This window comes from Vigna unguiculata, chromosome 8, assembly GCF_004118075.2.
Source record: "Vigna unguiculata cultivar IT97K-499-35 chromosome 8, ASM411807v1, whole genome shotgun sequence".
NCBI classification, from domain to species: Eukaryota; Viridiplantae; Streptophyta; class Magnoliopsida; order Fabales; family Fabaceae; genus Vigna; species Vigna unguiculata.
The window spans coordinates 29,958,180-29,972,579 of NC_040286.1; the positions used below are offsets into that span (position 1 = coordinate 29,958,180).

Below are 14,400 nucleotides of genomic sequence, written 5' to 3' on the forward strand. Positions count from 1 at the left end.
CACAAGCTGTGTAACAGTAGTATATTAAATGAAGCAGGTTTGATACGTTTACTTTGGATATTTCCTTTGCAAAGGGTACCTGCAATGTCGTTAGTGTATTGATTGGCCACCTTATTTTCATGTATTAGGTAGACTGCCACCTGACTTTGGAACGATTCCATGAATTGTTTATCTGTTAAGTTCTAACCATAACCATTTTCAGAGTACCACGTGTTAATAAAACCATGTAAAAGCTATACATTAGCTTTGTTTTCGTTGGTGCTTAAGACTCAATATTCCTTGTCAAATTGCAGCAACATAACACTAATGTCAACCCCTGAATTTCAAAAGCTTCTTGCCATTAATATTCATGTTCCTGTTGAATATAAGAGATAAGGACCAATCACAAGATTGGGTGCTGCAAATTTGATAGCTTTTGCTCCAAAGGGTCAAGTGGATAAATCAAACAACATCCATCAAAATGAAAGGAACCTGGATCCTTTGAAAAAGAAGTGTGGGAGGAGCAGTTTGTCGTATAAAATCCACATTCGTTGAATAAAGTTTCCGATATAGATTACTTTAGCATAAAAAATTATATGATCTAGAGTGTTATGCTTATGAGAGAAGGCACAATGTAATGCTACAACCCTTAACCAAAATTAAGTGTTGAGATCTGAAAATAATTCTTCTTGTTAGTGGTGAAGTATAATTTGAGATCTCGAAATGATTTTTTTTCTTCTTGAAGTTTATGTTACGAGGGATCGTTGACTTGGAGTTGTTTATGTTTTTTGTTGTTTTTGGTAGTGAAGTGCGTGTTATTTAGTTGATGATCCAACTCGTTATGAATGGATAATATTCGGTCTTTAAATACTGGAGGAGCTCCAAATAGCAGAATTGATATGGGTAAGACTAATTGTAAGAAAAATTAAGATGAGCAATCAAAGCATATAAAGCGAGATTAACGCAACATAATCATTGAAAAAAAATAAAAATCTATAGACGGTGGACTCATTTAAACATATATACAAATGGTAGGGATGTCAAAGCGGGCAAGACCCGCTAGCCCGTTAAAAAAAATACGGACCGGGTTGAATTTTCTAACCCGTCAACCCGCTGTAGTCTGGCCAACCTAGCTTGTCAGTTTGGTGGGCCAAAGACGAGCTAACCTGTCATAGTCCATTAACTCTTATTTTTATGTTTAAAATTAAAAATAATTAAAAAATAATATTTTTTATATTATATAAATAAAATTTATATATATAAAAAAATTTACCAACAAAATTTTTTAAAAAGTTAAAAAAAAATTAAAAAAATTAAAAATAAAGTGAGAGACCAACCTGTCCTGAGACCGGACGAGTTACAATATCTAATTTGTTTGTTGATGGCAGGTCAGTCCGACCCAACTCATTTTTTGCAATTTATAGGCGGATCAGACTGACTTGTTTTGCCACTACTAATAAATGGATACACTTTTTTCTATTATTAGATACATATTTGTTACACCTAGACTAATTTATGACTTAAGCCTAATTGACTAATTCGACTTAGGCATAGGTGACGATATGTTTTTATTTAAGATATAATATAATTGTAGATAAATCAATTAGAAAAGTAAAAAGATAATATTAGATGTTAAAAAGTGTACGTGTAATTTTTTTCCCGACAAGTCATCATTCAATTAGACGAGCGAGCAGATAAACATGTAGATGATAAAAAACTAAGAAAAGGTTGAATTGTGTTCTAAAATATTTTTAAAATCCTTTTTGTAATAAAGAGAAAGTATTGTATGTAATTTTTAAGGAGATAAGAAGATCTAATTGTTAGCAAATGCTCAAAAACACAATAAACGAAGTATTAAATATGTTTTCACAGATGATAAAAATATAATTTAAAGAGTAATCAAAGTAGTTGAATATATATTATATAAAAAAAACAAATTTAATACAAATAATTTTTTAAATTATTCTTTATTTTAACTTCTATTTTAAAAAAGTGAATTGTCAAGCTAATTGATGGAGTAAAAGGCTAATTGATGGAGTAAACTTGGTTTGAGATTTTATATCTATAGGGTTTGAGCCAAAAAAATTTCACATCAAACAATATAAAGTTTTAAAAGAGTTATTCAATTGTGTGACCACAACGGGATAGGTAGGGTACGGATAATAGCTCCCTAGTATCCTACTCATTGGATAAATATTCGTCTCGTACCCGTCCCCATATTTGTGCGGGTATCTAATAACGTTTGGCAAGTGAACCCCCTTTAACGTAGTAATAAATTATCGTCCTCTCAGATTTATTCACTGAATACTAGATTCCTGGATTACGTAATTTTGAGCAAATGAGATTTAGTAAAATTATAAGCATAAAAATATAACAAAAACTTTAATCAATATAAGAACTGTTAGAAGATTGATTTCGTACTCCTTCTTATAGAATTCTATTCCTTTTCAATTGATGCAAGCAATGTAATCATCCACTTGAGATTACTTAGAGTTGTTTTACCCCTAATCCCTTAGTAGATAAAATCTATTCATTGAATTCGAACCCCTAATTCCTTAGGTCAGTTTACAAAAATTCAATAGAATAATGAAAAATTAATAATCATCTCTATTGCAAACTAATTAAGTATGCCTAATTTTCCAATTATGACATAACGTAACATGTCTTATTTATAATTGCAAGCAATCCCCAATTTCCCAATTGTGATATCGGTCATAGAATAAGCAATAAACCATAAACAGAGCACTGAGATGAAGAACATTAACAGAACATCAAATGTAAGAAGTACAACCTATAATCCAAAGTCTTACATCAATCCTCTAACAAAAATGGAAATTAGTTTTGCATAATGAAAAAGAAAAACTAAAAATGTTGGCACAAGCAAATGACGAAATTGAGGAAGAAGAAGCAATTTCTTCGTGAACGTTCCTCTCCTTTTATATTTTTCACATTCTCTCCCTTTGTTGAGGTGATTTTTTCTCTCCTCTAATTGTTTCCCCCTCTTTCTCTTTCTTTTATTTTCTTTTTCCTTTAAATTTTTGTTAGTCCACGTTATCTTTAGGTTTCTTGCTGAAAAATCCACAGGTTGTGGAAAAATTCACATGCCACCTATGGAACGTGCTGTTTTTTTGCGTTTGATATTCTAAAGCAAACTCCACAGGTTGTAGAAAAATCCACCAGGCACCTGTGGAACACGCTGTTTTGAATCTCGCATTTTTGAAGCCAAATCCACAAGTTGAGGAAAACTCCACTGAGCACTTGTGGAACATGTTGTTTTGTGTCAACTTGCTCCTTTCACACCTGTTTACACAAACAATGCACAAATCCAAATGTATGATCCGAAACTAGATAATACATGATGAAATTAGTCCAATAATGCACAAATGAATAAAAATGGCCTAAACCAATGCATGAATACACCTATATATTATTTGCATGATAAAGTTAATAGTATTGATTTTTCATTGACTTGAATTAGTTTAAAGTTATATTTAGTAAAAAGTATATGTATAATTATAGACGAGCATGTTAATTTTATATATACATATTTTATATATAAAACATTTTTTCCATAATTCTCTAGGAAGAGGTACAACATGAAATAGTTTATCAAATCTTTCAACCTCTAATACGAAAACTCTTGTTACCCAATTTGCTAATTCTAGTGTTAAAACGTCCTAAGTGTAGTTATTGTGAATCTCTTGGCCATACCAAAGAAAAGTGTTACAAGCTGGTCGGTTACCCAATATATCCTAAATGGGGATGTATTGGGCTTTCATATCTGTTTGGCCCATTTTCCTTTTTTGTTTGGGCCTTTTGTGTAATGGGATAAGTCACTATTCCATACCTTTGTATTCGTGATTCCTCCAATGCACATTGCTTCCTTTACTATAATAATGAATCAGTGGCTGCATTTGAAAGATTGATGAAGGTTTGGTATGGTGAATGAAGACGACGGAGCGGCTTCAAGAAACGAGAACTAAGCATATTAACAGAAAGCTACAAATCCATAGCAAAATGGGCATAGACTAAGTTTATTCCATCTCTAATCTTATCTAAAGGCAAGATAATACTTAAGAAATCTTCAAAACTAAAACTTAGTTCAGAAACTTTTGAACCAACCTCTAAACTTTAATATTGTAAAAAAATCAAGAATCTAAGTTTCACACCAGTTTAATATAACTGAAGTTTCTATTATTGAGTTGATTCCAACCATAAGGCATAAATCAATGAAAAAAAAAAGAGAGAGAAAATCTCCACAAACATAAAACACTTTATCCTTTTCAATCGCCCACCGACAGACCATCAATAATAAGAACAATGTTTAATCCCAAAAACAAAAAAGCTCATGCTATCAAAACAAAATCAGCTATCAAACTTCAAACCAATACACCGTTTTCTATAAGATTTTTTAGAGGGTTTAACTCATTAAATCCATATTTTAATCATAGTTTAATTTTAGTTTAATTACTCGGATAGTACCCACTTTAGTCGGATTGTGTTAATTTGGTACCCATTCTTAAAAAAATGTCAATTGCGTCCTTATTTTTTAAAATTACTTCAATTAGGTTCTTTTCAGACAAAAAATCGTTAACGGTGTGTCACATGTCACTCTCTGGTTCTTTTTTTTTTAATTTATTTTTTTTTACAAAATTTTGTTGTTGTCACGTGTCAAGTCCCTGATGTGACACATGACAATATCAGTGTCATGTGTGTCAAATGTCATTGTCCTGATCTCGATTTAATCTCCATATATATATATATATATATATATATATATATATCTTCAATGTAGTTCCCATTTTTGTGTTTTCATTCACTTTTGTCCCAATTTTTTTTAATAATTGAAGTATATTTTTTAATTCATTTTTTATAAGATTAAAACTAATTAAGTATAAATATTTTTACAAAATTAAGTACTAATATTTATAGTAAAATTTAGCGGTAAAAAAAATGTTATACTAATAGAACAGTATAGTCACCCATTTTTTCCTTTTCAGAATAGAGCAATATTATCTCCCTCCAATGTTATATTAATATTCTTTTATTAAAAATGACTTTTTAACATATTATATTGTATATTATTAACTCATATTTTGTAATGTATTCTTTAATCATTAAATTTTAATATAAATATAAGTACTTAATTTTGTAAAAATAGTTATACTTAATTAGTTTTAATTTTATAAACACATATTATAAAAATATATTTCAATTATTAAAAAAAATTGGGACAAAATTTAATAAAAAACATAGAAGTTGGGGGACTAGATTGAAATAAGTACAATGACATTTGACACATGTGACATTATCCTGTCACGTGACACTAACATTGTCACGTGTCACAACAGGAACTTAACATGTGGCAACTTTTTTTCAAAAATTAAAAAATTAAAAAAATAAAAATAAAAAAATGGAAAGTGACATGTGACACACCATTGACAACATTAATTATTATTATTTTTTGCTGAAAATGACATAATTGAGACATTATTTGTAAGTGAGAACGTAATTGACATTTTTTTAACCGCGATACCAAATTGACACTTTTTTAACTGCGATACCAAATTGACACACACTAGTAGAGTGAGTATCATTCGAGTAATTAAACCTTTAATTTTAATATTTTATATCTTAATCTTTGTTTAAGTTCTATTTGAATATAGTTTGGGCACTCTAATTTGTAACTTTGTGTTTTTTCAAATTCTCACTATTTATATTTTCATATCTAAACAATTTTCATGATTTTTTGTTGTTGCAAAATTAAAGAGTTTAATTGTTGTTAATATTCTTATTAGTTTAGATATCAACTTTCGCGAATATAATTATCTATACGGTGAAAAAAATTTTAAATTATTTTTTTTATGTAAAAAAACGCAAAATTGTCTCAATTTTAGGATTTGACATATTTTAAAATGATTACACTTAGAGATGTCAACGTGGTAGGTAGGGTACGGGTAGTAGCTCCCCAATACCCGTACCCTATCTGCTGGATAAATATTTGTCCCATATCTGTATCCATATTTGTCGTCGGGTATCCGTTATGCGGGTATCCACCTATTTTTTTCATATTCAAGGGTATCCACATATACTCGCGAGTATTTACAAAAATATTTAAAAAACAAATTTAACCATAATTAGTGTTTGGATCAACAAGTTCACTTTCTCCGATTGATTTCTGAAAAAACAAACAAATAAAAAATCACTAACAATTTATATTGTAATCTATTTTTGAATGAACTACAATATAAATCGGAGAAAGTGGATCAACAAGTTCACTTTCTTCGATTGATTTCTGAAAAATAAACAAATAAAAAATCACTAACAATTTATATTGTAGTTTATTTTTGAATGAAATATTAGAGAAATTATAACTTCATCAACATTGTATAAAGTTTCTTGTTGTCCAATTTTAATATAGAAGAGTCTGAAAATATAAGAAGTTCATTAAAAATTTCTAATAATCACTTAATTAAAATATCTAAATAAAAGTATTAATTTCATTACCTTCCATGTTGGTCTATAACCAATCTTGATCCATAACCAATCTTGGATACACATCAATGTCTCCACAATATCTAGAAGTAATCTAGGTAAAAATCTGACCACCATTACTGAATAAAGACTCATAATATTTTTTACTAATATATATATATATAAATTGCTTAATTGCTTAATATTAAGAAAAAGCATAACCAAATTTAAAGTTACAATTTTTTTACGAAAACAAAAATGCAAACTCTGATAACTATAGGATCAAAGTAAATTTAAACATATAGATTTATAAATGTATTTTTTTTTTTATAAAACAAACATGTCGTGAGGTAATCACAGAGCCAACAAACACATTGCCAACGATAACACCTTAACATTAAGCAAATATTTCACTATATTAAGTTTACATATCTTTGAACATATAATTACTAGGTATTTTTTTTCTTTTTAAATTGAATTCTACTTCAGAATAAGTTTATAAAATTTTCTGTAGCCTCATCTTCACTTTGTTTAATAGATGGTTGTTTTCAACGAATTCGCCAATTCTATCATAAAATTGGCAACACAAGCTAACTTGATTACTTTAGACTTTTCCCCACTTCATTCACCAAACTAAAGAGCAAAGTATAACAACCCATTCAACCACAAAAAAAGTTTGAAATTTATTTCAAAAATTTAGTTTTTCTTTAACACACTTTTAAATTACTCAATCACGATGAATGTATGATTCAAACTTAATTGAAAAATATTCCTAATCTAAATTAGAATTCTGTTATATATTGTATGTTTCAAATAACAACCAAAATCATAACAACTTAACTTATAATCTTTATTTTAATTTCAATAAATAAATTTGATCATTGTACACATATAATATATAAAAACAGAAAAAATATTAACAAACACGAGAAGTTCATAACGGGGATTGCATTGTGTCACAGGTGATGACATCAGATTCATTTCTCTTTACAACTCACTTCTTTTTCCTTTGGATTTTTCTGTTATAACAATCTCTTTCTATTTAACTGACTTACGTGTCACACATACATTGGTTGTCTTTACGTCGATACCCTCTTGTCGGAAAAAAACACATAAAATCTCAATATTAAATAAAAGTAATAATGCTTTTTTCAAGTTTAAATTTAACTGTAAATGGAAAGTATGTTAATGGAATTACGTGTTAAAATATAAATACTTCAAATGCGAGATTTTTCCCCACAATAATATCAACTTCAAATATAATTTACCCATCCATTATTAATTTTACTATTTTTTTTAATTGAAAAGCTGTTTTAAACATGAACAATAATATAATTTGTTAGTGGGTTTTTACGGAGTTCGGTGTGGAACAACGTAAAATATACCTGCCATCGATTTCAATTTTCAGGTACAGTGAGTGACTCTCAACCTTAGTTCTGCGACTCTTATGGTCCCTGCATGGTCTTCTTCAACCTCACCATTCCAAATCATCACCTCCCAGCGCACATTAGCCAACACCTCACACTCCAACACACTCTATCTGACACTATCAAATCCCTAATGCCAATCCCAAATTCAACCTCTCTCTAATCTAACCTCTTCACGCCTTCTTCATCGGGCTTGCTTCGCCGATTTACTGCAAGCTCCGTCGCGATTCTCATAACCACAATGATGGGCTCCGAGAACCACACCGTTGATGACCACCCTCTATCGGTGCCGCCGGACCAAATGGAAAACCTCGTGCTCCACGACCACGACCAACACGACGCCGGAAAATCCACCTTCTCCTCTGCTTACCGCAGCGCCTTCACCACTTTCTCGGAATCCAACCACCACCCGCTCTCGCCGCCGATTGTCTCCACCCCGGCAGACTCCGATCCCCTTCTCTCCCCGCCGCAGTACTTTCCAAACCCTAACTCCCCCGACGCTTCCTCTTACATCGACCCTCCTTCTTATGCTGAAGCCGTTTTCACGTCCTTTGATGGCGAAACAAACGGCGTCGACGCTCCGTCGCCGTCACTTTCCCTCTCCGTCTCTCGATCTCCGTCTTCGAGCTCTGAGTATTTGAATATAACCGTTTCGAACCCCGTCAAGGAGCAGGAAACCTCGAATTCGATTGTTCCGGGAAGCAACAGTTACGTGACCTATTTGATCACCACGACGACGAACATTCCCGAATTCGGCGCCCCAGGCGCCGAATTCGGTGTCCGGCGAAGGTTCCGTGACGTTGTCACCCTTTCGGATCGGTTGGCGGAGGCGTACCGCGGGTTTTTTATTCCGCCGCGGCCGGATAAGAGCGTGGTGGAGAGCCAGGTGATGCAGAAGCAGGAGTTCGTGGAACAGCGGAGGTTGGCGCTGGAGAAGTACCTGCGGCGGTTGGCGGCGCATCCGGTGATCAGGAAGAGCGATGAGTTCAGGGTGTTTTTGCAGGTTCAGGGGAGGCTTCCACTGCCGTCGACGACCGATGTGGCGTCGAGGGTGCTCGATGGCGCGGCTAAGCTTCCAAAGCAGTTGTTGGGGGAGAGCGTCATTGCGCCGCATGAGGTTGTGCAGCCTGCGAGAGGAGGCAGGGATTTGATGAGGCTGTTCAAGGAGTTGAGACAGTCCGTGGCCAATGATTGGGGAGGTTCCAGGCCTCCGGTTGTGGAAGAGGATAAGGAGTTTCTTGAAAAAAAGGAAAAGATTAATGAGCTTGAGCTGCAGATTAATGGTGCATCTCAACAGGTGTTATTTGGGTTTTATGTTTTCTGTAAATCAATTGGTTTTAATTTCAGATCATTAGGCTGTGTGTGTGTAGATGTTTCACTTGTGTTACACCCTTTCACTGAGTTTATGACTAAGGTTTTTTGTATAGTGAGCCCAAAAACCTTCATGTTGAGGTCAATGTCACAGACTGTTTTTTGAATCTTCTGTGTGGTTATTGGTTACTATGAATTTTCCAATCACGTGCTAATTTTGATGCAGGCTGAGTCACTTGTGAAGGCACAGCAAGATATGGGAGAGACAATGGGTGAATTAGGGCTGGCATTTATTAAATTAACAAAATTTGAAAATGAAGAGGCTATCTTGAACAATCAGAGGGCACGGGCTGCTGACATGAAAGGTTTAGCAACAGCAGCTGTCAAGGCTAGCAGATTATTTCGAGAATTAAATGCTCAGACTGTGAAGCATTTGGTATATTGCACAATTATTTTAATCTTTCAAAAATACATTTTCCACCGAGTAGTCTATTTTCTTTAAGAATTTGTATCACTCTTCCTAAATAAAGGGCAACCCACTAAATATTTTGATGTTTTTCTAATTTGTGCATAGCAGGATACACTTCATGAGTACCTTGGATTAATGTTGGCTGTTCATAGTGCATTCTCAGAGCGTTCAAGTGCACTATTGACGGTGCAGACTCTCCTATCTGAGTTGTCTGCTTTGCAGTCAAGAGCCGAAAAACTTGAAGCAGCCTCATCTAAAATTTTTGGGGCTGACAAATCAAGGGTTCGTAAGTTGGAGGAGCTACAAGAAACTATAAGAGCGACTGAAGATGCCAAGAATGTTGCAACCAGAGAATATGAGCGCATCAAGGTATCATTTGTCTTCAAATAGCTATATGCTTTGATGGTAGTTTATGTTCCAAAATGGTATATGCTTCAGACATATATGATCCATCAGATTTGTGTTTTGCTACTATTTCTATGTCCATCAAAGTTGAATGTTTAATATTGATTTTCATAAATTTGTTTTTCTCTTTATCTTAAATGTTTTTGTATTTGGCCATCTGCTATTCTTTTCTATTATTTCTTTGGGGAATAGAGGCTCCGATCGTTTTATTTGTAGAGCTAAGCATGTTTGTGAATTTGTAGATTGAGCTCCTCTTATATTAAATTCAATCCACAACGAAACATTTTCTAAGCGTCAAGATGTTATGGTCACTAGGTTATTAGTTTTATTGCTTGTGGTTTTGGTTTTCTACTGGTAGTATTGAAAGTTGACATAACTCTTAGTGAGATAACTCTACCTTGAGAAGAGTCTCTTTCTATTGTATTTAGCTCGTCACACTTGGTTGTACAGTCTCCTCAGTTTGTAAGTTAACATCTATTCTCATAAATTCTGAGTGTAGTTAAAAATCTGTTACGGTGCAGTGCCATAATAGTATGGTGGGGCGGTTTTGGCAGCCATCTGCTGTAAGCTGCCCATCATTTCTGCTGTAGTGATTTGTGGTGCCCATTGCTGAAAAACTTTTTTTTTCAAATGACATTTGGGTTGTGGTTTGCCAATTTTCAGACCAAAAGGTCTAATAACCCTAAATCCTATCTGCTCAACCCTCAAACTACTGTCTATGCTTGAGAGAACCCTAGTGAAACCTTTTCCTTCTCCATATCTGTTTTGTTAATTGTGGTGGGGAACCTAGCTACTCTGGTGACATGAACTCTGGCAACCTGCACTCTGACAACTTTTCCAGCGACACATTAACTTTGTTTTTTTTCCACAGTTAAGAGAACCCTTGAGAAACCTTTTCCTTCCTCACATCTATTTTGTTAATTGTGCTGGCAAACAGACTTCTCACAACTTTTCCGATGCACATTAAATTGGCTTTTTTGTTTCACTTTTTCTTCCTAATTTTTCTTGTTTCTTTTTTGTTCATTCTTCTTCCTGCCATTTCTATTTCCTCCTATTTTCTTTTCTTTTCAAACTTTATTCACAGCTGTGCTCTGTTTTTCTTACATGTCTCCACTAGAGTTTTTTTCTCTCCTTTTCTTTTTCTGATTTTTTTTTCTCTATCCGTGCTGTTTTTTACATTCAATGGTTTTTTTTTTTTCCGAAGTGAAGGAAGGGATTTCAGTTTAAAAGATTGCATGATTTTGTAGGCCATAATCAAGCACTTCATTAAAGATACAACCGTAGGGATGAAATTGGGGTTATAGTTGAAGAATATGGAGAAGATAGTGGTGAGGAGAATGATTATGTTGGATTAGGAGGGCGGATGAGGATTAGTTTTGTAGTGTGACATTGTGTCTTTAGCCTATTGTTATGTAATGACGATAATCAGGTTGAGACTTTGATGAATGTCATGAATTTTATTAGTTTTATGTTGTTTTTAATATATTTGTCACTTTTACAGTTCTATATGTGTGTGTGTGTGTGGTGTGTATGTATTGTCTGCCATGGCTTCTGCCCTTAGCTGCTATGCCATCTGCCATATATGTATACGGTGGATTTTTGGCTCACTGCCATAGGCCGTTGTCCACTTCCAACAATTTTTTGGTAAATGTGCATGCATGGTGCTGTTATACATCTATCTATAATCTTTGATGAATTTTCTGTTGAACTCTGTTTTTCCTCTGTTTCTATTTCAAACAATGTCCATCCTATTTTTGTATTTTGTCTTGACTGGAGGTGATTTGAGTATCTTCAAATGATACTTGTCCTATGTTTGCTGTTTTCTCTGAATTATCATCAACAAATTTTCCTTTCTTCTATCTATTACTGCTTATTCTGTTGGGCTTTTCATACTTCTTCCAGTGCTTCTGATGTGTTTGTGAATTTGGTGTAAGGTTTTTATTTAGTGTTTTGTTTCATCTCTTCAATGTTTTATTTCATCTCTTCAATGTTTTGTTCCCATGGTCTCACATTCTTCCAAATAAAATTTTGCTTGTATTCTTTTTGGTTACTGAATTTCTGTTCTGCCTTTATTTGGCATTTTAGTTATTGTTGTGTTTTTATTCATCTTTTTTGGTTTCTGTTCATGTTTGGCATTGAACTAAACGGATGTTTGAGGCTTTGAAGTAGTTTTTATGTGATTTAGTTTGTCAAAGATATGGTGTGATGATTATGGACATTGTGTTTTTGAGATTTAGTTGGAGATGGTGGTCTGATAGTTTACATAGTTTGGAGATTATTTTGAAGTTGAGAGCAGTTCACTTTGGTGAAAAGACGAAGGTTTGCTTGGGATGTGTGAATAGGCTATTTGTCCAGGACTTGGCCAAAATTTGTGGTTTAAGCGAATACTAGATGTGTAAATCTTTTGGCAAGATGTTGTTACAAGTTAAATCATGATGCAGAGTGTTAAGATATTCGGACTGGTAGGTTATTATCAATGTTATTGTTAGGGAGTTTGGGCTTCTACTAATAGCGTTACTACATGACATATTTAGTATAAATAATAATTTTGATTTGGGTGCTGTAACGTATGACACTTATCAATCATGTGTTGTGTTTCGTATTCTTAGATGCCTTTCTTTTCCCTTTTCTCTAACCCTTTACATGAAATTCTTAAATACTAATCATGCGACTTTTATCTATTCACTGCTTATGTGAGTAGTACAAAAATATTTAAAACCCTGTGATTAGGAATCAGAATTAATCGCCTGTTGAATACAAAAAAACTTTAATTCTGTGCATTGTACATGGGTTTTATGTTATGTATGCATGCTACTTGCAAATGCTTATGTTTGCGCTGTTTATATAGTGATCTGTCTGCAACGTTGCTTTTATTATATATGATGATCTTTTCTCTCGCATTCATTTTACTTCTTCCTCATCATCTAACATCTTGCTAGCTTATATTTTATGCTATCTAGTTTGGTCCTGTTGAAAGTGTCTTGTTTATAATTGCTGTATGGATATACCATATCGAAGTTAAAACATTGCTTTAAATGTTGGGTTGTACTGGTTGTCTAGTTTCATTTTAACATTTTTTATGTTTGTTTTTTTTTTTTTAATTTTATTTTATTTCTACATGATGAATTTATTCAGTTCTTTGTCTGCGTATCTGGGTAATGGATGATTATGATGCCATTGCAGGAAAACAATAGGAGTGAACTTGAAAGGATTGATAAAGAGAGGCAGGTTGACTTCTTAAACATGTTGAAAGGTTTTGTAGTTAATCAGGTATGACACGTCTTTTCTTAAATTCCTCCATAAGTAAAAACTGGATTTTCCTTTCACGATTTCCGCACTCTACGTCAATTTAAGACACTTCCTATTTTTCTGAGTGTTTCTTCCTACATAAATTGTTCTTATGGTTGCTTTTGGTTGACATATGTGCCCCATGTAATGTTGGCGGAGTAACAAACTAGATAATTGATAAATGATGCAAGTTTCTGAACACGTTTATTTAGAACAAAAGAAGCAATGAATTAATTTTAGGGGATCAAACATGTGTCTTATGTCATCCGTGTGAGAATAAAATTGTGACAGCATGCTTGAGAAGCTATAAACAAGATTTTAGTGTTCTACTTCCCTATGCTTTTAAGAATAGTTCGAGTGGTTTAACTGCGTTTAGATTCAGAAGTGTAATTTGTTGGTTCTCTTTCTGAATTAACAGGTGGGGTATAATGAGAAAATAGCAAATGTGTGGACAAAAGTCGCTGAAGAGACCCGTGGATATGTGGATGAAAGCACTTGATCTGTGGCTGTAAATTAAAATCTTTATTTATTCATTGATGTGCCACTCTCCGGAAATATGTCTGTAGTCATGACAATAAATTAACGGAAGCTTTTTGTGGGGTTTCTTAGGCTCTTTCTCACACTTGTACCTCAATCAACATTTCTTATACATCATTAAAAGCATACTTGCTGTTGTACATTACTTGCAATTTGGTTTTGTTTTCGATTGCTTGCATAATCTTTTCCAAGCGGTTTTGTTGCACGTGAATTTACGCCACACACGCAACTTCATTTGTTTTCGATGTGTGTTGTTTTGCCTGTTAGGCCATTCTTTTGGGATATTTAGAAGAGCAATTTACTGTTGAGGATTATCTAAAATATTTGCTTTATATACCAAAAAGATGTTCCAAATACCCGAGTTTCTAGGCGTACCAGTTTTAGCATTTCAAATTTAGGTGTTCAAGTATCAATAAATTATAGAATTCAACAAGATTTTGATAACTTCAAAATTGAAATATCATAATTTTTTGTGCACTTTTGACACTATTTTATAAATATTATTTGGTC

At 33.2% G+C, this 14,400-nt stretch overlaps 1 protein-coding gene across 2 annotated transcripts; it reads left to right on the forward strand.

Moving 5' to 3' along the window:
- Positions 1–7,814: 7,814 nt before the first annotated feature.
- LOC114194442 (sorting nexin 2B-like) lies at positions 7,815–14,035 on the forward strand. 2 transcript variants are annotated; one of them, XM_028084654.1, is made up of 5 exons: positions 7,815–9,177; positions 9,418–9,627; positions 9,766–10,029; positions 13,249–13,335; positions 13,772–14,035. In XM_028084654.1, exons 1-5 carry the CDS (start codon positions 8,122–8,124, stop codon positions 13,850–13,852), a joined length of 1,698 nt encoding a protein of 565 aa, XP_027940455.1. In that variant the 5' UTR covers positions 7,815–8,121; the 3' UTR covers positions 13,853–14,035. The 2 variants fall into 2 exon arrangements, with proteins under 2 accessions (XP_027940455.1, XP_027940456.1); XM_028084655.1 differs by having other exon boundaries at positions 7,816–9,177; positions 9,769–10,029.
- Positions 14,036–14,400: the final 365 nt, after the last annotated feature.

What these genes read in the sequence shown, in the direction of transcription:
- LOC114194442 (XM_028084654.1), top strand. Translation starts at nt 8,122, where the DNA reads ATGATGGGCTCCGAGAACCACACCGTTGATGACCACCCTCTATCGGTG. An exon ending in CTCAGACTGTGAAGCATTTG is followed by an intron (nt 9,628 to 9,765) that starts GTATATTGCACA and finishes ATTTGTGCATAG; the next exon opens with CAGGATACACTTCATGAGTA. An exon ending in GAGAATATGAGCGCATCAAG is followed by an intron (nt 10,030 to 13,248) that starts GTATCATTTGTC and finishes ATGCCATTGCAG; the next exon opens with GAAAACAATAGGAGTGAACT.